At 48.2% G+C, this 24,420-nt stretch overlaps 1 protein-coding gene across 1 annotated transcript in view; it reads right to left on the bottom strand.

Annotated features, from left to right (window-relative positions):
• Positions 1-24,420, bottom strand: part of LOC140204411 (sprouty-related, EVH1 domain-containing protein 2-like) — a 136,058-nt gene that overhangs the window by 35,219 nt on the left and 76,419 nt on the right. Inside the window, exon 8 of the mRNA XM_072271132.1 lies at positions 4,564-4,735. Coding sequence (XP_072127233.1) covers positions 4,564-4,735 — 172 coding nt within the window. The remainder of the gene's footprint in view (positions 1-4,563; positions 4,736-24,420) is intronic.

Here is a 24,420-nt window from a genome sequence, read left to right as displayed (position 1 = left end):
CCGACCTGGATCCGCCGATCACCTCCCAGCTAGCCTCTTCCCCCTCTCCCCACCTTCTTATTCCAGCGTCTTCCCCCTCGGTCTTGAAGAAGAGTCTCGGCCCGAAGCGTCGACTGTTTATTCATTTCCGTCGATGCCCCCCGGCCTCCTGAGCTCCTCCAGCATTTTGTGTGTGTTGCTCTGGATTTCCTGCGTTTGCTGACTTCCTCGTGTTTGTGGTTAAGAAATCCAGTAGAACTTATGAAAAACTATAAGTAAATAAAGGCTGATGACCAACGTGCAAAAAAAAAGCGCAAATTAAAAATAATAATACCACGATCATGAGTTGTTTAAGAGTTTACAGCTTACGATGATGTAGTAACGCTAACCTGGGTTCAGTTCTGCTGCTGCCTGTGAGTTAAAGTTAAAGTCTGTCCCGAGCCTGGTGGCCCAATCAGGCTTATGCCGGTTTCTGTGGCGTGAAGCGACTTGGAGTACAAGACTCCCCCCCCCGGATAGGACGCCAGTCTATCGCGAGGTTAACCCCCAGCATTTTGCCGGTACCCATTTTCAGCTGGGTGGACTGGAGCAGTGTGTGGTTAAGTGCCTTGCTCAAGGACACAACACGCTGCCTTGGCCGGGACTCGAACCCACGACCTTCAGAGCGTGAGCCCAACGCTCTAACCACTTGGCCACATGCCACACACTGTCTGTAAGGAGCCTGTACGTTTCCCGTGTGGGTTCTTCCAGGTGCTCTGGTTTCCTCCCACATACCAAACACATATACATTATGGTGGAGAAGTCTTAGGTACACATATATAGCTAGGGTGTCTAAAACTTTGCAACACACACAAAATGCTGGAGGAACGCAGCAGGCCAGACAGCATCTATGGAGAAACGTACACAGTCAACGTTTTGGCTGAGACCCTTCATCAGGACTGGAAAATTTCTTTCTTTTTTTTCAGGGTCTTGGCCCGAAATGTCGACTGTTTACTCTTTTCCATAGATGCTGCCTGACCTGCTGAGTTCCTCCAGCATTTTGTGTGTACTGCTTGGATTTCCAGTATATGCAGTTTTTCCCGTGCTTGTGCGTAAGACTTTTGCACAGTACTGTAGTAATTTTATGTGTTGCACTGTACTGCTACCACACAAAAAAAACAAATTCCATGACGTATGGAGTGATTCTTATACGGGTCTCTATTGTGGACTGAGAGTGGGAAGAGGGCAGGGAGAGGGGAATCGTGGTTGGGAAAAGGGGAAGGGAGAGGGAAGCACCAGAGAGACATTCTGTAATGATCAATAAACCAATTGTTTGGAATCAAATGATCTCGCCTGAGGTCTCAGGGCTGGGTTCGTCTGCACCCCTCCCACCACCGGCCCCCTGGCCCCTGACATTCCTTCTCTGCCACCCGTCCCACACCCCTCCCGCGGCGCTCCATCCTCGCCATTCCCAACCTCCTTTGCTCCCGCCAGATCTACAACCTCGCTCTCTGCTCCACGTTGGCCAATACAGTACTGTGCTAAAGGCTTAGGCACCTCAGCTACATAAATGTGGCTAAGACTTTTGCACAGTCCTGTAGGTTAGTAGGTGAATTGGTCAACATGTGTGCCATTGGGCAGCACAGACTTGTTAGGCTGGAAGGGTGTGTGACTGTATTGTGTCTCAAAGTAAATCAAATCAGAACAATCAGGCACTTGGTGGGGGGGGGGGGGGTCACCTTCTTACTCCAGTCAGTGCTGTCCATTAAATATTGACCTGCAAGTGATGGCCACACCACATGGTTGAGTAAAATAAAGAAACGATTCCTCATCCATATCTGCATCCCCCCCACCCTCTGCTGCACACTGACCCAGTCCAGCTCCATCTCCGCTGAAGGTGGAAGGAGGTAACTGTCCCACGCTCAGAGCCGAAGCTGGCCACCAACCAGCCTCCTGCCCTGGAGGAGCCCGTGGCTGGCTGGACGAGGTGCATGGCTCCCGGTCCAGAGGGTACTGTGTCAAGGGCAAAGGTCAGGAGGGCAGGAGAGCAACCCCTGTCCTATCAGAGGGGCGGAACAGAGGCGCTGACCTTCCATGATTCCGCCACCCTTCCGGAAGGTGGAGGGGCTGGAGCATCACGCTCCCCCCATCTCAACCACCCGCACCCCCGACCGGTCCTCGGAGTCTGGGTGCAAGCGTCTCCCTCTGCACCGGTAGATGCCGACGTGGGGGCTGAGGCGCTGTCCGTCAGCTGCGCCGCGCCTGTCCTAAGCACAGCTGTCACCCCGCTCGCACTCGGGACAGGCCGGTCCCCAGAGCTGGGGACGGACCCCCGGTGCTCGGCGCAGGCACGGAGATCCCGAGCCCTGGGAGCGTCCGGGAATTCCTGAAAAGTCCAGAGCCCCGGTACAAGCCTCCCCAATGTTGGGGATTCCTTCAAAAGGTTGTGCCTGAAGAAGCAGCATCCATCGTTGAGGACTACCACCAACCAGGATGTTATATCGTCTTGTTACTATCATGAAGGCAGAGGTAGAGGAGCTAAAGACCATCATTAGGAACAGCTTCTCCCCTTCCACCATCAAATACCTGAAAGGCCCATGAACTCATGAACACTACCTCACTATTCTTTTTAAACTATTCACTTATTTTGTAATTTTTATAAATTTTAATGTCTCTACACTGCACTGCTGCTGCAAAACCACAAATTTCACGTCATGAAAGTCAGTGATGATATACCCAATTCCGATTCCGATTGCCGAGGACTTCCTGGCAATGCTCCAGGTGCCTGGAACGCCCAGGAATCCTTGGGAGCATCCCAGATCATTTGTACGTACCTCCTTACCCTATCTGTTGTCCTATCTAAACCCCACCCCCCCCACCCCTACTGGTTCCTCCACACCAGAGCTCGGCTGTAAATTTGATCCGGGAGACACTGTGCCATCCCTTCCCTCAATCAACCCAGGAGCTCACCGCTCATCCTTCCTTCCCGCTGCCAACCTCGTTCCCGAGGAGCCAGAGGCTCCTGGGGTCAGCCAGAGTGACGGACTGCCCTCTTCTCCCCCACCCCTCCAGCCCACTTGCTCCCGCTGGTGCGAGAGGAGACAGGGTTACTGGAGGGGACTGCGGAGGGGGGGGGCGGGGTATGCTTACAACATCTTCAGCCGAAAGCCATCTGCTTGCACCGTTAACTATTTTTCTCCCCTTCAGACGCTGCCCAGCCTGTGGAGTGTTTCCGGTAGCGCCTGGACTTTCTCTCAGATTTGCGGCAGCTGCAGTATTGTACGAGGCGCAGCAAGGGGTTTCCTGTTTGGCGGGACCACTGCGCGGCCTTGGTCGTAGTGAGGACTGGGCCTCACACCGCGGGCTCGCCTGCTGCAGCCGTCCAGGAGGGGTGACGCCGGAGATAGTGTGGTGCACGTCCATGCTGGATTGGAGGTCGGCCCTCTCCCGACAGTGCTGCCCTCCAGTGTTCGCTTGGTGGAAGACAAGCTGGATTGCCTGCGCGTGTACGTGCATGCATCTATGGACTGCTGACAGGTTGTTCTTGCTGATAGCACCACTGCACCACCATTTTAGAGGATATGTCACTCAGGGACTTGGGCTATATATATATTTTTTGTGTGGCTGCATGTTTACTGCTATCCTACATGTGCTATACGTGCCTTGTGCTGTGGATGACCATTGGTTTTGTGTTTTGGACCTTGGCCCTGGAGGAACACTGTTTTGTCTGGCTGTATACAGGGATATTCAACTTGAACTTGAGATTCTGCAGATGCTGGCAATCTTGAGCAATCAACACAAAATAATGGAAGAACTCAGCAGGTCAGGCAGCGTCTATGGAGGGGAATAAACAGTCGATGTTTCCAACATTTCCTTCCGTAGATTCTGCCTGACCTGCTGAGTTCCTCCCACATTGTGTGTGTAGTAGTGCACCTCAGGAACTCTGTGGTGGCCACGCCAACGACGGTTAGCAACATCTCCTTCTGCCTAGCGCTCACATTTCTGTGCTCTGAGGGTTGGTCATGTCACGGAGCAGTAGTTTGTAGAGTGCGTGGACATTGTGAGGGTTCTCTGGCATTTCAGTAGTCCCCGGTGGGTTCGTGCACGATTGGAGTGGCAATGCGATGGTGGGGGGCGGGGGGGTGTGTATGGAGCATGGGTCAGTGTCTGGGGTGAATGATGCGCTTGTTGGGTCTCAAAGTGTCACCCACTGACCTCATCTGCCCTGCTAAGGTCCTGAAACAGTGACCTGAATGCAGGGGGCACCCAGAGAGAGCCGGTGAAGTGGCCCTTTCCCCACGGAAGCTGAAATCCGATGTTCCCGCCCCTCGCCATTGCCTCCGGCAACCTCCCAAAACAACTTCCTCCAGCGACTGCTCCCCTTTGAGAGGCAGAGGCGCGGCTTCGGCCAGTTGACCAATCACAACGCGACCTCCGCACGAGGCTGGCGCCGGGACGGTGCCGACAATCGTGGTGGCTTGTGATGTGGGGAGGTCAGTGGTCAGGCGCCTTGGTGTCGGACTGGCCGGAGTCGCCCTCCCCCACCCAGTGCGCAGGGACACTCAAGGGGGCGAGGTCAGGGCTGCCCACCGCGTGACCACTTACCGCCTGGTCACGGAGGCGCTCACCGCGGATCAGGAAGCCGCCCTGGCCGTTGGCGTCCGACCTCACCGCCCGGCCAATGGTGACGTGGCTGAGGCCTGCTCCGCCCAGGGGCACCCATCCTCCGCTGGAGTCGTCACGGGTCATCACTACTGCTCGCACTCGGACCACGTAACTGCAGAGAAACACAGCGTTGTCAGAGAGAGCCCCCTGCCCGGAAAACCCTCCCGCAGGTTCATCAGACCAGACACAGTGGATGGCCACTGCCTCTTCCCACAAGGGGGGAGTCTACAACTAGAGGTGAAAGGGTACTTGAGGGGCAACAGTTTGGGTATGTGGAACGAGCTGCCAGAACAATGGGTAAAGATGGACACATTTACAAGAAAATAAGACCATGAGGCATAGGAGCAGAATTAGGCCATTCGGCCCATTGAATGTTCCCCACCATTCCATCATGGCTGACATATTTTTCCTCTCAAGCCGATTCACCTGCAACCTTTGACACCCTTACTAATCAAGAACCTATCAACCTCAGCTTTAGATACGCCCAATGGCTTGTCCTCCACCACCCTCCGGCTATAGAAATTCCTCCTCAACGCAGTTCTAAAATTGGACAGGTACCACAGATATAGGCTGGAGGGTTGGAGATACGTCTCTACCGAAGGAGGTGTGAGGCACTCCTTCCCTCCGCGAGCCTCCAGGTCACCCTTGGGCGAGGTATAGCACCTGCTGAGCTCCCCGATCAGGGTCATGTGAGGCCACGGGAGCAGGTGGTGGACGGTCGTACGAGCAGACGGCGCAGATCACAAGTCCTGGTTGTGCGACCACTGACGCCAGGCAGACAGTCGCTGAAGGGTATTGATAATGGCTGGGGTCGCCCGCCTTGTAAAAGCACTGCCCGGGAGAAGAAAATGACTTGCTTGTGTAGAAAAGAAAATGTCAAGAACAACCTCGGTCACGAGACCACGATCATCTACTTCATACGACACGGCACATAATGATGATGATGACGATAATGACCACAGATAGAGAAGTTTAGATTGAGACGGATATGGAGCAAACTTGGGCGATTGAGACTAGCTCCAGAAGGCACCATGGACAGTACGGATTAGATGGGCTGAAGGGCTTGTTTCCATGCTGTATAACCCTATAACTATATGACCTCATGTATTCACGTTTCTTTCAAAGAACATCAAAAAATGTTTTTAGAGTCATAGAAAATTACAGCATAGAAACAAGCCCTTTGGCCCATCTAGTCCACGCTGGAGCCATTTAAGCTGCCTAGTCCCACCAACCTGCACCAGGACTATAGCCCTACCATCCACGTACCTGTTCAAACTTCTCTGAAATGTTGAAATCGAGCTGGCAGCTCGTTCCACACTCTCACCACCCTCTGAATGAAGAAGTTTCCCCACGTTTCCCTTAAACTTCCCACCTTTCACCCTTAACCCATGACCTCTGGTTGTATTCCCACCCAAACTCAGTAGGAAAAGCACGCTTGTATTTAACTTATCTATAACCCTCATAATTTTATATACTGCTATCAAATCTCCCCTCAATCTTCTACCTTCTAAAGAATACAGTCCTAACCTACTCAGTCTTTCCGTATAACACAGGTCTTCAAGACCCGGCAGCAATTCTTGATCAGTTTCCAAATGTCGAGTGGAGGCATTTGTCGAGGGAGGGGAGGAGGAGATGGCAGCGTGACGCAGCGTGCGCGGCTGCTCTGAAATGATACCGGTATTTGTTAAGTCGGTACCATGCACAATCCTGATTTGATGGAGACAGATGTGAGAAGCACAGAGGAACATCTGGAGAAACTTCTGAAATGCCCGCTTCGCTGCCGCTGCTACTGTGCGATCGAGAATCTCCAGAGGGGAAGGCCCCAAATCCTCGGCTTTGCCTATTGCCTGTTGAAAGGGCTGGGGTCGAAGCGCTCGGCAGAGATGGTGCTCAGTGTCGGAGGCTCGAAGTTTTCAGACGGACTCAAGAGTCGGCTGTGGTTGGGTGCTTCCAGGGTGCTGCATCGGCAAGTTTGCGGTGCTGAAGGTTCATGGCAGGGAGAATTTTTCTTCCTTCTACCGTCTGCATGAGATGATGAGACTTTTGAGAGACTTTGAGACTTTTTTTTACCGTGCCCATGGTCTGTTCTTTATCAAATTACGGTATTGCTTTGCGCTGTTGTAACTATATGTTATAATTATGTGGTTTTTGTCAGTTTTTTTAGTTTTGGTTTGTCTTGTGTTTCTGTGATATCATACTGGAGGAACATTATATCATTTCTTAATGCATGCATTACTAAATGACAATAAAAGAGGACTGTGTGTCCTCATAATCTAATCTAATCTTAAAAGCAGTTGACGGATACTGCAGCGCGAAATCTAGTGTAACGCCAGCGGTAGGATCAGGGTTTGATTCCCGCTGTTGCCTGCAAGGAATTTACACATCCTCTGTTACCGTGTAGGTTTCCTTTGAGTGCTCTGGTTTCCTCCCACATTCCAATGATGGACAGGTCAGGGTTAGAGAGTCGTGGCCAGCTACGTTGGGGCTGGAAAAGTGGGCTGCTCCCAGCACATCCTCACTAGAGTGACACGATGCAAATGGCGCATTTTACTGTATGCTTCTGTGTGTACATGTGACAAATAAAACTAAACTCTATCTTTAAAAATCTCGAAGGCCTTTGACTATGATAGCCTATCGGAAGGCCGTCAGGATGGCTGTGGTTGGGTGGGAGAGGGGTTGACATTCAATATGCCCAGTGCCACTCACAGCGGGCAATAAAACAAGATGGCCTGGCCTCGTGCAATGGGAGTGAGTGGCGAGGAGGGCAGTGGTTGAACAGGTAAGAAACCGGTGGGTCGCGCAGCATCTGCGGGAAGAAAGGCATCGTCGATGTTTCGAGAGGAAGCCCTACCTTGGACTGTACGGCGCAACTTTTTGCTGTTCCAGCGCATTGGTCCGATTAGGAAATGGGAAGGCTGCGGTGTTAGTGTGAGACGTGTGGGTTGCACACACGGTAAGGGTGGATTTGGTGGCGGGCGGGGAAGATCGGGGATGGAGGCCAGGATGAAGACGAGAGAGGGAAAGAAGAAGCTTCCAACGTTTGGATTGTTGCGGAATTATAGAGTCATAGAGCGCTACAGAACAGAAACAGGCCCTTCAGCCCATCTAGTCGGTGCCGAGCTATTTATCTGCTTAGTCCCATTGACCCGCACCCAGACCATAGTCCTCCATGCTCTTCCCATCCATGTACCTATCCAAACTTATCCTAAATGTTGAAATCGACCCCACATTCATCACTTCTGCTGGCAGCTCGTTCCACTCTCTCACCACCCTCTGAGTGATGAAGTTCCCCCTCATGTTCCCTTTGAACATTTCACCTTTAACCCTAACCCATGACCTCTAGTTCTAGTCCCACCCAACCTCAGTGGAAAAAGAGCCTGCTTGCATGTATGCTGTCTATGCCCATCATAATTCTGTACATTTCTATCAAATCCCCCCTCAATCTTCTACACTCTAAGGACAAAAGTCCTAACCTGTTCAACCTTTCCCTATAACTTGGGTCTTCAAGTCCTAGCAACATCCTTGTGAATTGTCTCTGCACTCTTTTAATCTGCGGGTAGGTGACCAAATTTGCACACAATACTCCAAATTAGGCCTCACCAACGTCTTACACAATTTCGGCATAACATTCCATCTCCTGCACTCGATACATTGAGTTATTAAGGCCAGAGTGCCAGAAGTTTTCTTTACGACCATATCTGCCTGTGATGCCGCTTTCAAGGAATTATGGATCTGTATCCCCAGATCCCTCTGTTCTACAGCGCTCCTCAGTGCCCTACCACTCACCATGTACGACCTACCCTGGCTGGTCCTCCTAAAGTGTAACATCTCATGTTTATCTGCATTAAATTCCATCTTCCATTTTTCAGCTCATTTCACCAGATGGTCCAGGTTCCAATACAAGCTTTGATAGTCTTCCTCCAAATGCCACATTATCATCCAGATCATTGATATGGATGACATACAACCAATCCAGCACTGATCGCTGCGGCACACCAGCAGTCAGAGAGGCAACCATCCATTACCACTCTCTGGCTTCTCCTTCAAAGCCAATGTCTAATCCAATTTACCACCTCATCTTGAATGCCAAGCGACTGAACCTTCTTGACCAATCCCCCTGCGTCCCACCTTGTCAAAGGCCTTGCAGAAGTCCAAATGGTCAACATCCACTGCTTTGCCTTCATTAACTTTCCTCGAAAAACTCTAAGATTGGTTAGACATGACCTACCATGAACAAAGACAGATTGAGTTTCCTTAATCAGTCTCTGTCTATCCAAATACTTACCTATCCAGTCCCTTAGAATACCTTCCATAACTTACCCACTGCTGATGTCAGGCTCACTGGGCCTGTAATTTCCTGGCTTATTATTGGAGCCTTTCTTAAACAGCAGAACATTAGCTATCCTCTAATCCTCCGGCACCTCACCCGTGGCTAAAGACATTTTAATTATCTTTGTTAGGGCCCCTGCATATTCTGCATGTGCCCTCCACAGGATCCAAGGGAACACTTTGTCAGGTCCTGGGGATTTAGCCACCTGAATTTTCCTCAACACAGCGAACACTCCTCTGTCATCTGTATATGGTACATGACTTCATTGCTGTTTTAACTATCTCCTATAGACTCTGTGTCTGCCTCCTAGGTACTGTAAACACGAGTGCAAATTTAAAATCTCCTCCATCTTTTTTGGTTCCAGCATAGACGACCACTCTGATTTTCCAGAGGACCAATTTTGTCCTTTGCTGTTCTTTTGCTCTTAATTTACCTGGAGAAGACCTTGGGATTCTCCTTCACCTTATCTGTTAGAGCAACTTCACATCGTCTTTCAGCGCTCTGGATTTCCTTCTTTGGTGTTTTCTTACCGGGGGGGGGGGGGGCGGCATGGGATAGCCTCAAGACTCGTGGGGAGTAGACTTAGAATGGAGATGAGGAGGAACTGCTTTTCCCAGAGAGTGGTGAATCTGTGGAATTCTCTGCCCAATGAAGCAGTGGAGGCTACCTCAGTAAATATATTTAAGACAAGGTTGGATAGATTGTTGCATGGTAAGGGAATTTAGAGTCATGGGGAAAAGGCAGGTAGGTGGAGGTGAGTCCATGGCCAGATCAGCCATGATCTGATTGAATGGCAGAGCAGGCTCGATGGGCCCAATGGCCTACTTCTACTCCTATTTCTTATGTTCTTTGCATTTCTTGTACTCCTCAAGTATCTCATTTGCTCCTTCCTGCCTATACCGCTGTACACCTCCTTGTTCTTAACCAGAGCCCGATTATCTCTTGGATGTTGTTTGGAAACATCTTTGGTCATCATTCAAAGGCCTCTGACTGTGAGGCAATGATCTGGGAAAGGGCGTTGGGGTCTCACTCCTGAGGTCGTACCAGCTAGGCTGATTCTCTGTAACCGTGATGGATTTGTGGAGAGGGAGATTTTGGGAAGGAGGCAGGATCCAGAAGTAATTATCTCTTGGTCTCATCTCCAGTTTATATGGATTAGTGTCAACATTGAGGAATGGTCCCGGGAATGATAGAATTGACGTCTGAGGAGCATTTGTTGGCTCTGGTCCTGTACTTGCTGGAGTTTTGAAGAGGTGGGGGGTGGGGGAGAAACTTTTCAAAACCTATCAAATATTGAAAGGCCTAGATAGAGTGGCGGTGGAGAGGATGTTTCCTGTAATGGGCGAGTCCAGGTCCAGAGGGACATCAATTTAAAACAGAGATGAGGAGAGGTTTCTTTAGCTAGAAGGTAGTGAATCTGTGGAATTCATTGCTACGGGTGCCTGTGGAGGCCAAACTGAGGTTAATAGGTCCTTGATTAATCAGGGCATCAAAGCTTACAGTGAGAAGGCAAGAGGATGGGGTTGAGACAGATAATGGATCAGCCATGATAGAATGGAGCAGGCCTCAATGGCAAATTCTGCTCCTACATCTTATGGTAAAGGACACTAGAAATGGAGGAGGTCCTTCAACGGAACAGGAGTGCGGTAAGGGTGGGAGATTTGGGGGGGGCACTGAAGAAAACAAATTAAGCGGACAAAGAGGGGCCCTGAAATATCACTGGCACTTAAGATCAAGGAAAATTCAAAGGCACTTCTTAAGATGTGGGGAAGTGTAGGGCCCTATTTGGGACTTAACGGACAATCTGCACGTAGAGGCAGAGAACAAGGTGGAGAACCAAAGCTTTTAGTCAAGGGGAAAGAGACTGAGGTTGGAGATCTCATATGGGATGGTGAAATTCTGGAACATATTAACACTCGAAAGGAGGAAGAGGAATTAAAGTGGAACAAGTCTCCGGCGCCTGATGAGCTGTAGCCCAGGTCGCTCTGGAAGGTAAGGGAGGAGGCCCACGGGCTGCCTGAGGGAGATCTTCGATCAGCGGACACAGGTGAGGTGCCAGATGACTGGAGACATCATTGAAGAGGAGGAGCAGGGAGAAGCCAGGTAAATGGAGGTCAGAGAGTTTAATAAAATATCCTGGAGGATAGATCAGAGATATTCCGCACAGATTTGTTGGTGGGAACTCCTGTCTGATGAAATTAATTGATTTTGTTTTTGAGGAGGATAATATGGTGGATATGATTACACCATGGACCATACGACAAGGTCCCACATAGATTAGAGCCAGTGGGTAAAGGGGGAACACGAGGAAATCTGCAGATGCTGGAAATTCAAGCAACACACATCAAAGTTGCTGGTGAACGCAGCAGGCCAGGCAGCATCTCTAGGAAGAGGTACAGTCGACGTTTCGGGCCGAGACCCTTCGTCAGGACTAAATGAGAGAAGAGCTTCAGTTAGTCCTGACGAAGGGTCTCGGTCCAAAACGTTGACTGTATCTCTTCCTAGAGATGCTGCGTTCACCAGCAACTTTGATGTGTGTTGGTAAAAGAGGATGGTCTTTTGTGACCAGCTGTGTGCCAGAGCGGATGGGGACTGGGAGCCTTGCTGTTCATCGCTCGCAATAACGTTTTACATCTGGATGCATAACAGCTTGGTGGGGCAACTGCTCTGCACGTGAGCACAAGAAGTAGCAGGAAGTCGTGGACACAGCTCAGCACATCACGGAAACCAGCCTCCCCTCTACGGACCCCGTCTACACTTCTCACTGTCTCAGTAAAGGAACCAGCATCATCAAAGACCCCACCCACCCCAGATAATCTCGCCTCTCCCCTCTCCCATCGGGCAGAAGATACAAAAGCCTAAAAGCACCTACCACCAGACTCAAGGACAGCTTCCATCTCGCTGTTATCATACTCTCGATCAGACATCGTGTATGATAAGATGGGCTCTTGACCTCACAATCCACCTCTTCGTGACCTTGCACTTTATTGTCTACCTGCACTGCTCTTTCCCGGAAGCTTTTGTGTTGCTATTGTTTTACCTTGTTCTACCTCAGGGCACAGCATGCAAGACAAACTTTTCACTGCATCTCAGTACATGCGACAAGAATAAACTTAACTTAAACCTCTATCTGAATGTAGGAGGTATAATTAGTAAAGCTGTAGATATGGGATTGGAATAGAAAGGTACTTGATGGTCAGCATGGACTCGATGGGCCGAAGGGCCTATTTAGACCACTAGATCGTTCAGCCCATTGTGTCTGCTCTGCCATTTTGTCATGGCTCTTAGCCCCAATCTCTTGCCTTCTCCCCGTATCCCTTCATACCCTGACTAGTCAATGATCTTTCTACCTCTGCTTTAAATACACCCAATGATGGCCTCCACAGCTGCCCGTGGCAATGAATGCCACAGATTTACCACTCACTGGCTGTAGATATTCCTCCTCATCTCCATTCTATTCTGAGGCTGTGCCCTCTAGTCCTAGACTCCCCCACCAGAGGAAACATCCTCCCCTCACCTACTCAATCGAGGCCTTTCAACATTCCATATGCTTCAATCAGGTCACCCCTCATTCTTCTGAATTCCAGAACCGTCAATCGCTCCCTATATGACAAGCCTTTCAATCCTGGAAACATTTTTGTGAACCTCCTCTGAACTCTCTCAAATGTCAGCACATCTTTTCTTAGATAAGGGGCCCAAAACTGCTCACAGTACTCCAAATGAGGCCTCACCAGAGCCTTATAAAGACTAAACATTATAGCCTTGCTTTTACATTCTAGTTCTCTCGAAATGAATGATAACATTCCATTTGCCTTCCTCACCACCAACAAACTTGACCTTCAAATTAACCCTTTAGGAAATCCTGCACCAGGACTCCGAAGTTCCTTTGCTCCTCGGATTTTGAATGTTCTCTTTATTTTTTTTAACCATTTCCATGCTCCGTGATGGCATGACTCCATTAGAATGAGAGGTGACCTCACTGAAGTCTACAAAGTTCTCAGAGTCCTCGACAAAAACGACACAGCGGGTGATTTTCCCTTAACTGGAGTGTTGAAAACCGGGGACAGTCTCACAATAAGGCGCCGGCCATTCAGAAGATTCTTTTTTCCACCAGTAGGGTATGAATCTTTGGAATTCTCCACCTGAGAGTGCTGTGGAGACTCAGTTACTGAGTGAAATCAAGAACTATCTTGGCCAACAGGGTCACGGTGTGACTCAGAGCCCAACCGACCTATTGCCTTAGCCACAGAATGATACAACATGTTTCAAGAGACTAGTTTGATCCAGAACTGATTGCGTGTCAGGGAAGGAGAATCCTCTCTCCTGCATCAGGCAATGGAATGGATATCTGAGGAAAAACAGGTTTGCTGGCCTCTGGGGGGAATAGGGAAATGGGACTGATAGTGGTCCGTCAAAGTTCCAAGAAAATTTATTATCGAAGTGCGTATATGTCACCACATACAACCCTGAGAATCTTTTTTTTTGTGGACATACACAGTAAATCTAAGAAACATAATAATGTCTGTTATGAAAGACTCCACCAAAAGGATGGACAAGCAACCAAAGGACAAAAGAGCAAACTGTGAAAACACAAAAGAGAATAAAAGAAATAATAATAATAAATAAATAAGCAATAAATATCGAGAACATGAGGTGAAGAGTCCTCGAAACCGTGTCCATAGGTTGTGGGAACAGTTGAGTGATGGGGGGGCGGGGGGGGGGCAGTGAAGTTCACTGAAGTTATCCTCACTGGCTCAGGAGCCTGGTGGTCGAGGGGGGGTAATAACTGTTCCTGAACCTGGTGGTGTGAGTCCGGAGACTCCTGTATCTTCTTCCTGATGGCAGCAGTGAGAAGAGAGCATGACCTGGGTGGTGGGGATCCTTCATGATGGGTGCTGCTTTCCTGCGACAGTGATCCATGTAAATGTGCTCAATGGTGGGGAGGGCCCGTGATGGACTGGGCCATATCCACCACCTTTTGTAGGATTTTCCATTCAAGGGCATTGGTGTTTCCAGACCGGGCTTTTTTTGCACCGCGGACCAGTTTAATATTGACAATATTCTTGTCGACCAGCCGACCGGAGGGCGGCGGGGGGTGGGGGGGGAGTGTTCCAGTAGGGTTAAACTCACCTCAACATCTCTTTTACAGTTAGGGTTGCCAACTTTCTCACTCCAAAATAAGGGACAAAAGTAGCAGTCAAAGCCCGGGACACTTTCCCGGAAAAGACTACCATGATCATGAAGCCTTGCGCATGCGTGATGTGCACATGCGCGTACGTTCCTTCATCTTCTGGACTATACTGTACATACATTATTTCTACTTTATATAGGCTGTGTATTTATCATATCATTAATACATTTACTATATGTTAGTTTTGTTTATTTTAGGTTTTATGTGTTATTTTGGGTCTGGGAACGCTCAAAAATTTTCCCATATAAATTAATGGTAATTGCTTCTTCGCTTCACACCACTTCGGCACGAAAGGTTTCATAGGAACGCTCTACCTTAGCGGGGGAAATACCGGACAAGGGCGGTCCCGTATGGGACAAACCAATTTAGCCCAATATACATAGAAAATATAGAAAATAGGTGCAGGAGTAGGCCATTCGGCCCTTCGAGCCTGCACCGCCATTCAGTATGATCATAGCTGATCATCCAACTGAGAACCCTGTACCAGCCTTCCCTCCATACCCCCGATCCCTTTAGCCACAAGAGCCATATCTAACTCCCGGGATGTCCCGGCAAATACAGGACAGTTGGCAACCCTATGTTCAGGTTCGACAGTGCGTGACGGGGAATGAGGAAAGGTGCAGCTGACTCATATCGTTTCCTCGCGGCCCGGTAGCGCATGCTCTGCGGCCCGGTGGTTGGGGACCGCTGTTTTAGATGCCATGAGGAATCTCTGCAAACTCTCCACCACATGTCTATAGAAGTTTGTCAAAGTTTTAGGCTTCAAGCCAAATCTAAGCAAACTTCTATGAAAATAGAGTTGCTGCGTGCTTTTTCACAACTGTGCTTTAGTGCTGGGCCCAGGATAAATCCTCAGAAATTATAACAGTGAGGAACTTAAAGTTGCCGAAACTCAGTCATCAATTACAGCCCACTTCGCCGGGTGTCAAAGAGATACTCAATCCAATCCTGGGTCCACGCAATGTGAGAATATCTGATCATAGTGCAGGTAGAATAAATAGAAATATGTCCCTCTGATTCACCAAAAACCCCTCATACAATATAACTTAATTTTACTATATATAGATCTCATAAGTCACCTCTCACTCTCTTTTATTCCAAAGAAAGCCACTATTTCCGAAGCTGTAACTCAATCACAGGTCCCAGCACTGGGTCGCTAACCCTGCAGGTGACCCCTGTTCCACGACGTTCACTTCACTCTCCGCGGCACTGTGGCCGAGGCTGTGTCCTGCTCCGGGCTTCGCGACGGTCCGCCCCCGCTGTGTGATGGACTGAGGCCGACGCTGTGTCGTGCTCCGGGCTTCGCGACGGTCCGCCCCCGCTGTGTGATGGACTGTGGCCGAGGCTGTGTCCTGCTCCGGGCTTCGCGACGGTCCGCCCCCGCTGTGTGATGGACTGAGGCCGAGGCTGTGTCCTGCTCCGGGCTTCGCGACCACGAACTAAGCCCGAGGCCGTGGGCCTACCCCGGCTACTCTGCGCTTCGTGTCCACGGACTCACTTACGTTCTGAATGCTGCTTGCTTGCTTTTAGTGTTTGCATGATTTGCATTTCTTTTTCTCTTTGTGCCTTGGCGTTGGTCTTTTTTCCCCAAATTGAGTTCTTTCGGGTTTCTTGCTTTGCGGCTGCCTGTAAGCAGATGAATCTCAAGGTTGTATAATGTATACATACTTTGGTAATAAATATACTGTGAACTTTGCACTGTGTAAAAGTTTTGAAGGTTCCCATCCACATCACCCTCTCACGCAGTGAAATCCACACCCCACTATTTCTGGGTAAAACAGTTTCCCTCTGTTCCCTTATACACTCTACCAATTACTTTTAATCTCTGCTGCTTGCTTTCTGCCCTCTCTGCTATGGGACATAGACCTTTTCTGGTTAAGTGTCTCAGTATTTGATATACCTCCTGTAAGTCTCACATAATAGAAGCAACAGAAGGTTGACATCAGCTTCAGCATCTTCTTTCCAAAGAAAACCACCTGACTGATCCAATCTTTCCTTAAGATACATTTTTCCAGGGAAAATCCTTCTGCACCTTCTCCAGTGCAATCACACCTTCCCTGTACCGTGGAAACCAGAACTGCACCTAGTGCTTGAGCTGTGGTCAGACGAATGCTGGACATGGCTCTTGCTTGTAGATTCCATGTCTTGACTGGTGAAGGCAAGCAACTTGCCTAACTTATCAATCAACTTCTAGATCTCTCCGGCTACACTTAAGGGTCGGCGGATACGCACCCTTTGTTTCTTTAAAAATTAAAAAAAGATCTGTCATATGTACATCGAAACATTGAAACCTATGGTGAAGTGGGTCGTTTGCGTCAAATCCGTGAGGTTTGTGCTGGCGGCAGCCCACAAGTGTCGCCACGCTTCCGTTGTCAGAACAGCATGCCCACGGCTCACTAACTCTAGCCGAACGTCTTTGGACTGTGGGAGGAAACCAGAGCACCCGGAGGAAACCCACGCAGCCAGGAGGAGAACGTACAAACTCATTACGGACAGCGGTAGGAATTGTCGTTTGGTATGGGGGCGAAGAGTCGGGGGGGGGGTGGGCTACTGCAGAGGATCGGAGTAAGCTGCAGAGGGTTGTAAACTCAGTCAGCTCCATCACGGCCACTAGCCTCTGTAGTCTCCAAGACATCTTCAAGGAGCGATGGCTCATAAAGGCAGCATCCATCACCCAGAACAAGCCCTCTCCTCATTGCCAGCATCAGGGAGGAGGTACAGAAGCCTGAAGGCACACACTCAATGATTCAGGAACAGCTTCTTCCCCTCTGCCATCAGATTTCTGAATGGACACTGAACCCATGAACACTACTTTTTATTTCCTATTTTTTTTAACCCTAGTTAATATATATATATTTACTGTAATTCAGTTTTTTCTCTCTGTTATAATGTACTGCATTGTACTGCTGCTGCAAGGTTAACAAATTTCATGACATAAGCCGATGACATTAAACCTGATTCTGATCTGCGATGCGCTAACCACGCCGCGCTATCCGCCTCCCATTCGCCTATACTTTTATTCCCACGCCCCATTGCAGATCTTCACTTTTTGTGGCCTGGAAACGACTTCTCACGCTTCTGTGTGAAACAGTCGGTCGATCTGCAGAGGGTCCTCGCAGCCTGTGGCAACCCTGGCCAGCTCACCCACCATCAACCCTCTGTGGAAAAACCCAACACACGCAAAATCGCTGGAGGAACTTGGCGTCTACAGAGGGAAACAAAAAGGCAAGGACCACAGAGCCGACCTTTCAGGCCAAGACCCTTCATCAGGACTAGAAAGGAAGGGGACGGAAGCCAGTTCCTTCAGCATTTTGTGTGCGTTGTTCAAGACTTCCAGCATCCGCAGAATCTCTTGTGTCAGCAGTTACATACAGTTATGGAGTACTACAGTACAGAAACAAGCCCTTCGGCCCATCTACTCTGTGTCAAACTATTAATCTGCTTAGTCCTGTCGTGGGTGGTGGGGTGGAGATATGAATCTACCAAAGGGGGTGTAAAGCGCTCCTTCCCTCCGCTAGCCTGCAGGTCACCCCTTGGGCAAGGTGGAGCACCTGCTTAGACCCCTGATCAGGGTCATGTGAAGCCATGGGAGCAGGTGGTGGATGGTCGTACGAGCAGCCAGTGCAGATCACAAGTCCTGGTTATGCGACCACTGACACCAGGCAGACAATCTCTGAAGAGGATTGATAATGGCTGGTGGTCACCCGTCTTGTAAAGACACTGCCCAGAAGAAGGCAATGGCAAACTGCTTCTGTAGAAAAATTTTGCCAAGAACAATCATGGTCATGAGACCATGATCACTCGCGTCTTAACACACAGCACATGATGATGATAATGAGTCCCTTCATCCTACACTTGGACCATTGGCTTCCATATCCCTCCCATCCCTATACCTATCCAATTTTCTTAAATGTTGAAATTGAACCCGCATCCACCACTTACGCTGGCCAATTGTTCCCCACTCTCACCACTCCCTGAGTGGAAAAGTTCCTCTTCATGTTCCCATTAAACAGCTCACCTCTCACCCCTAACCCATGACCTCTAGTTCTAGTCTCGCCCAATCTCAGTGGGAAAAAGCCAACCCCAGTTTTTATTCTCCCCACATTCCCGCCAACTTCTGGGGACAATTCTGTTGGCTATCTGACGCGCAGACTGATGCGTGGGAGGAAATCCACACGGTCACAGCGCACTCAAACTCCACGCAGAGAGCACCGGAGGTCAGGATTGAACCCTACGTCTCTGGCACCGTGAGGCAGCAGCACTACCCGCTGAGCTACAGCACCACCCGTTAACACGGTTGCTCTGAAGCGTGGCTTCTCCTGTCAGAACAGTCCCCATTCCCAAAGTACTCCCTTATTAAGTCTCTTCATCCAGGAAGTTAGCCCATTCTAAATTTCTAAAAAGAAAATAAAACCTTCGGATGCTGGAAATCTACAGGAAAAACAGGGAAAGACTGAAATGCTCAACTGGAGTATTGCATACAGTTCTGGTCACTTCACTGTAGGAAGGACGTTGAGGCTTTGGAGAGGGTGCAGAAGAGGTTTACCAGGGTGCTGCCTGGTTTAGAGGGCATGTGCTATCATGAGAGGCTGGACAAACTTGGGCTGATTTCTCTGGATCGTCGGAGGCTGGGAGGAGATCTGGTAGACGTTTACAAGGTTATGACAGACATAGACAGAGTGGACAGAGAGTATCTGTTTACTAGTGTAGAAATGTCTAATACCAGAGGTCATGCATTGAAGCTGAGAGGAGGTAGGTTCAGGGAGGATGTGAGGAATAAGTTTTTTTACTCAGAGAGCGGTAGATGCCTGAAATGTGCTGCCCAGTATGGTGGTAGAGGCAAATACATTAGAGGCTTTAAGAGACATTTGGATAGGCACCTGGATGTGAGGAAGATGGAGGGATATGGACATGGTGTAGGTAGGAGGGATTAGTATATGGTGTTTTTGATTTGTTTTTTAGCTGGTTCAGCACAACATTGTGGGCCAAATGGCCTGTTTCTATGCTGTATTGTTCCATGTTCTAATTTTATGTTAGGTCAGGCAGTAGCTGTGGAGAGAGATTATTTCAGGCCAAAGTTCCTTCATCAGAACCGGGAAAGAGAGGACATAACAAAATGAAGAAAACAAACTGATGGATAATCTTTGACCTGAAGCAATTACTCTTTTACTCTCTCCCACATTTGCTGCTTGACCGTTTGAATATTTCCTGCATTTTCTGTCTCCTTACAACTGGAATTAGCTCATTAATCCAACTGCGGTGAATTGGAGAGGGTTCAAAGGAAGCTGACGAAAATTATTCTGGGAATAAAAGGCTTGTCATATGAGGAACATCTGATGGTTCTGGGCCTGTACTCAATGGAATTCAGAACGAGGGGTGACCTCCATTGAAACCAAACAAGTGGCAAAAGGTCTCGATAGAGTGGATGTGGAGAGGACGTTTACGGTGGTGGGAGAGTCTAAGACCAGAGGGCACAGACTCAGAATAGAGGGACGTCCATTTAGAATAGAGATGAGGAGGAATTTCTTTAGCCAGAGAGTGGTGAATCTGTGGAATTCATTGCCACAGGTGACTGTGGAGGCCAAGTTATTAGGTATATTTAAGGCAGCGGTTGATAGTTTCGTGATTAGTCAGGATGTGAAGGGATATGGGGAGAAGACAGGAGATTGGGACTGAGAGGAAAAATGGATCAGCCATGATGAATTTGCGGAGCAGACTTAATGGGCCAAATGGCCTAATTCTGCTCCTATATCTTATGGTCCTTTGATTAAGGGCTTCACAACTATGTCTCCCAAGTGGCTTTAACTTAGAACACATTCCTCTATGCTTTCCCTGTTTAAGAGAACTTTTGAAACTTTGCACTTCAACTACACCCTTGTCAAATCAACAACTTGCTTATCTTAATAGCTCATGGTCCCCTACAGAAGAAATTGTCAAACAATATTTGCCCCGAGTGTCACAATGCAATGACCCAGACAAAAGAGATTCTGCAGAGTCAGTAATTTGGAGCAACGCACACAAAATGCTAGGGGATCTCGGCAGGTTGGGCAGCATCTACGAAGGGAAATGAACAGTTGACGTTTCAGACTGTGACCCTTGCTGCCTGACCTGCCCGGTTCCTCCAGGACAATGCGGTGACCAACAGATAGGTATAAGAGGCAAGTTTTGTCTGAAAGAAACTAGAAGGCTGTGGGACCGAGTGAGCCTTGGGGAGAGGATTCCAGGTCTTGGCAGATGAGGGAAAGATTGGATATGCTGGGTTTGTGTTTCCGGGGGCAAAGGAGGCTGAGGGAGGGTTTAATAGAATCATGGCCAGTTGGAATTTTCTTCCAATAGCGAGTTTAAAACACAAGGCTATGGGTACAAGGTGAAAGGTTTAGAAAGATCTGTGGGAGAAATCTTTCACCCAGAGGATAGGTGGAATCTGTAGTGCACTGTCTGAGGAGGTGGAGGAGGCAGAACCTCTTACAGGTAAGAAACATAAAGGCAATTAGCGTCATAGAAAAGTAACAGGACCTTCGGCCCATCTAGTTCATGCCAAACCATTTGAACTGCCCACTCCCATCAACCTCAGCCCTCCATCCATATACCTAAATGGATATAAGTATATAGGTATATACTACCATCCATATACCTATCCAAACTTCTCTTAAACATTGAAATCGAGCTTGCATGCACTACTTGTGCAGGCAGCTCATTCCACACTCTCACGACCCTCTGAATGAAGACATTTCCCTAATTACTTTACTTTTCACCCTTAACCCATGACCTCTGGTTGTAGCACCACCCAACCTCAGTGGAAAAAGCCTGCTTGCATCTCCCCTATCTATACCCCTCATAATTTTGTATGCCTTTATCAAATCTCCTCTCAATCTTCTTGAAATTCTGAGATTTATGGATTGGACTGTAGTTCAAACTAGCTGTAGTTCCTATTGGTCTCTTTCAGTGCTACGTTTTTTTTTCGTGTTCGCGCCCATTCTTTCTTGTTGCCGGGGGTTTGGGGTGTGATATTCTTGTTGCTGTTTCTCCTTGTGTGTGATCCGTTAGTTTTTGTGTGAGGGAGGGGTTGGGGATCACGACCTTTTGTTTCTTTTCCTTTTCTTGTGGGGGGGTGGATTGGTGTCTTTCTTTCAATTACTATGGTTTTCAGTATTTTATGACTATCTGGAGAAGACAAATCTCCGAGTTGTATTCTGCATACATAATTTGATCATAAAATGAACCTTTGAACCTTTATGTTCCAAGGAGTAAAATCCTACTTGAATCACCAAAGCATAACAGCCCAAAGTAAATTTCAAAGTACCCCGAGATTCATTTCCTTGTAGGCTTTCACAACAGAACAAATACAATAGAGTCAATGAAAAACTAACACAAGCAAAAACGGACCAACAACTAATGTGCAAAGGAGTTCAAACTGTGCAAATACATAAAACATATAATATTAACAATAAGCTATAAATAATACAGAAAATGAGTCGTAGGGTGCTTGAAAATGAGTCGCTAGCTTATAGAATCAGTTCAGAGCTGTGTTGAGTGAAGTTATCCATACTGGTTAAGGAACCTGATGGTTGAAGTTGTTCCAGGACCTAGTATGGGACCTAACGGTCCTGAGAAGAGATCATGCCCTAAATGGTGGTGGTGATAGGGGTAGGGGGGGTCTTTGATGTTGGACGCTACTTTCCTGTGGCAGTGCTCCTAGTAGATGTGCTGACCTGATCTGGATGAACAATTGGGCTAGTATAGATGGGACGATGGTCAGCGCGGGGTCTGTTTCGCTGCTGACCCATTCTCGGGCTCTAAAACCCCAGCTGTACGCCAAATGGCGGGCAAGAAGCCAGAAATGGGGCCTCGTCCAGATGTTCAGCCCTTTCACTCCCAAGCTGCCAGAAGCCTTTGTTGGCCCAAGCAGTCTTGAAGCCTCGCAAGAAAGAAAAGCAAGTTCTGGACCATGAGAAGGAGCCGAATTTTAGACTGGGCTCTGTTTAATGTTTATCCACCGGAAAACAGAAACCACTGGAAAAGATTGCTGAATGGAGGGGAAGCGTGGCCAATCTGGTTGCTATGTGCAGTGAGATAGTAACCGTGTGCAGAAGGTTTATGTTTGTACCGTTGCTAGACTGAAGTGTCAAGAACAGTTCCCACAGTCACAGAGCGCAGGAGTTCAGTCACTGATTAGCTCAGAGATGCCATGCGGCTGTTCTGATAACAGGATAAAAGACTGTGATTCTCTCTGCAGTCAAAAAGCTTTCTGACCAGGCATCAAACGATCAAAGTAAGTGGGTTCAACGTGCCTCCTGCAGGAGGCAAATACAGAAATTACCGGGGCCCTAGTGGAGATATTTAAGTCAACCTCAGCAACAGGTGAGGTACCAGAGGATTAGAGGATGGCCAATGTTGTTCTGCTGTTTAACCAAGGCTCTAAAACTAAACCAGGAAATTATAGGCCGGTGAGCCTGACATCAGTGGTGCGAAAGTTATTGGAAGGCATTCTAAATATTTGGTTAAACATAGGCTAATTAGGGATAGTCAGCATGGTTTCATGTGTGATACGTCATGTCTACCCAATCTTTTAGATTTTTTTGAGGAAATTTGGCCCATCCAGTCTGCTCCGCCATTTCATCATGGCTGATTTAATTTTCCTCTCAGCCCCAGTCTCCTGCCTTCTCCCCGTATCCCTTCATTCCTGACCCATCAAGAATCTATCAACCTCGGCCTTAAATATGCATAAAGACTCTACCTCAACAGCTGCCTGTGGCAAAGAATTCCACAGATTCCCCACTCACTGGCTAAAGAAATACCTCCTCATTTCCATTCTGAAAGGATGCCCCTCTGTTCTGAGGCTGTGTCCTCTGGTCATAAACACTCCCACCACAGGAAACATCCTCTCCACACCCACTCCATCAAGGCCATTCGATAAGTTTCAATGAAGTCACCCGTCATTCTTCAGAATTCCAGTGAATACAGGCCCAGAGCCATCAAACACTCTTCATATGACAATCAATTCAATCCTGAAATCATTCTTGTGAATCTCCTTTGAACCCTCTCCAGTTTCAGCACACCCTTTCTAAGATAAGGGGCCCAAAACTGCTCACAATACTCCAGTGAGGCCTCTCTTGTACTTCATAAGTTTCAACATTACATCCTTGCTTTTGTATTCTAGTCCTCTTAAAATGAACGCTAACATTGTATTTGCCTTCCTCCCCTTAGACTCAACCTACAAATTAACCGTCAGGGAATCCTGCACAAGGTCTCCCAAGTCCGTTTGCACCTCAGTTTTTTGTATTTTCTCTCTATTTAGAAAATAGTCGACCCTTTCATTTCTTCTGCCAAAATGCATGACCATACGCTTCCCAACACTGTGTTCCATTTGCCATTTCTTTGCCCACTCTCCTAATCTGTCTAAGTCCTTCTGTACCTTCTCTCCTTCCTCAAAACTACCTGCCCTTCCACCGATCTTCATATTGGCTGCAAACTTTCCAACAAAGATATCAATTTTCATCATCCAAATCACTTGACAAATAACTTTAAAGAATTGGTCCCAACACAGACCCCTGTGGAACACCACTAGTCACCGGCAGTCAGCCAGAAAAGGCTCCCTTTATTCTCATTCTTTGCCTCCTGCCAATCAGCCACTGCTTTATCCATGCTAGAATCTTTCCTGTAATACCCCAGGCCTGTAGCTTGTTAAGCAGCCTCATGAGTGGCACTTTGTCAAAGGCCTTCTGAAGATCCAAATACACAAAATCAACCGATTCTCCATTGTCTATCTTGCTTGTTATTTCTTCAAAGAATTCCAACAGATTTGACAGATATGATTTTCACTTGAGGAAACCATGCCGACTACAGCCCATTTTATCATGCGTCCCTAAGTGAAAAGCAGGAAGTTTTTTGATGGGAGTCTACGATTGGAGTACTGCATAGACGCAACAGAAGCATTCCCACACAGTTTCAGTGAAGAACTCTGAAAATTCAGTCTCTAGAAAAGACAGGTACCGCCTAGCAGTCATCGTCGGAATAGTCTGAGTCAGATTAGTAAGGCTTTAGTGAGAACAGGCAGAGGCAAGGTAAGTATGTAAAATTAATTCTTATTTCTTTTTTTCTGAATTAACTCTTGAGACAAGAGGAGGTATGTCTGCAGAGCCAGCGTTCTGTTCTGCGTGTCAGATGCGGGACTTCCAGGAGACTACCGGCCTCCCTGATGGCCACATCTGCACCAGGTGCATCCAGAGGCAGCTCCTTAGAGACCAACTTAGGGAACTGGAGCTGCAGCTCGATG

Source organism: Mobula birostris, chromosome 10 (assembly GCF_030028105.1).
Source record: "Mobula birostris isolate sMobBir1 chromosome 10, sMobBir1.hap1, whole genome shotgun sequence".
In the NCBI taxonomy this organism is placed as follows: domain Eukaryota; kingdom Metazoa; phylum Chordata; class Chondrichthyes; order Myliobatiformes; family Myliobatidae; genus Mobula; species Mobula birostris.
Note: the sequence above shows the minus strand (reverse complement) of the source record. Positions and strands in the feature narration are given on the sequence as shown.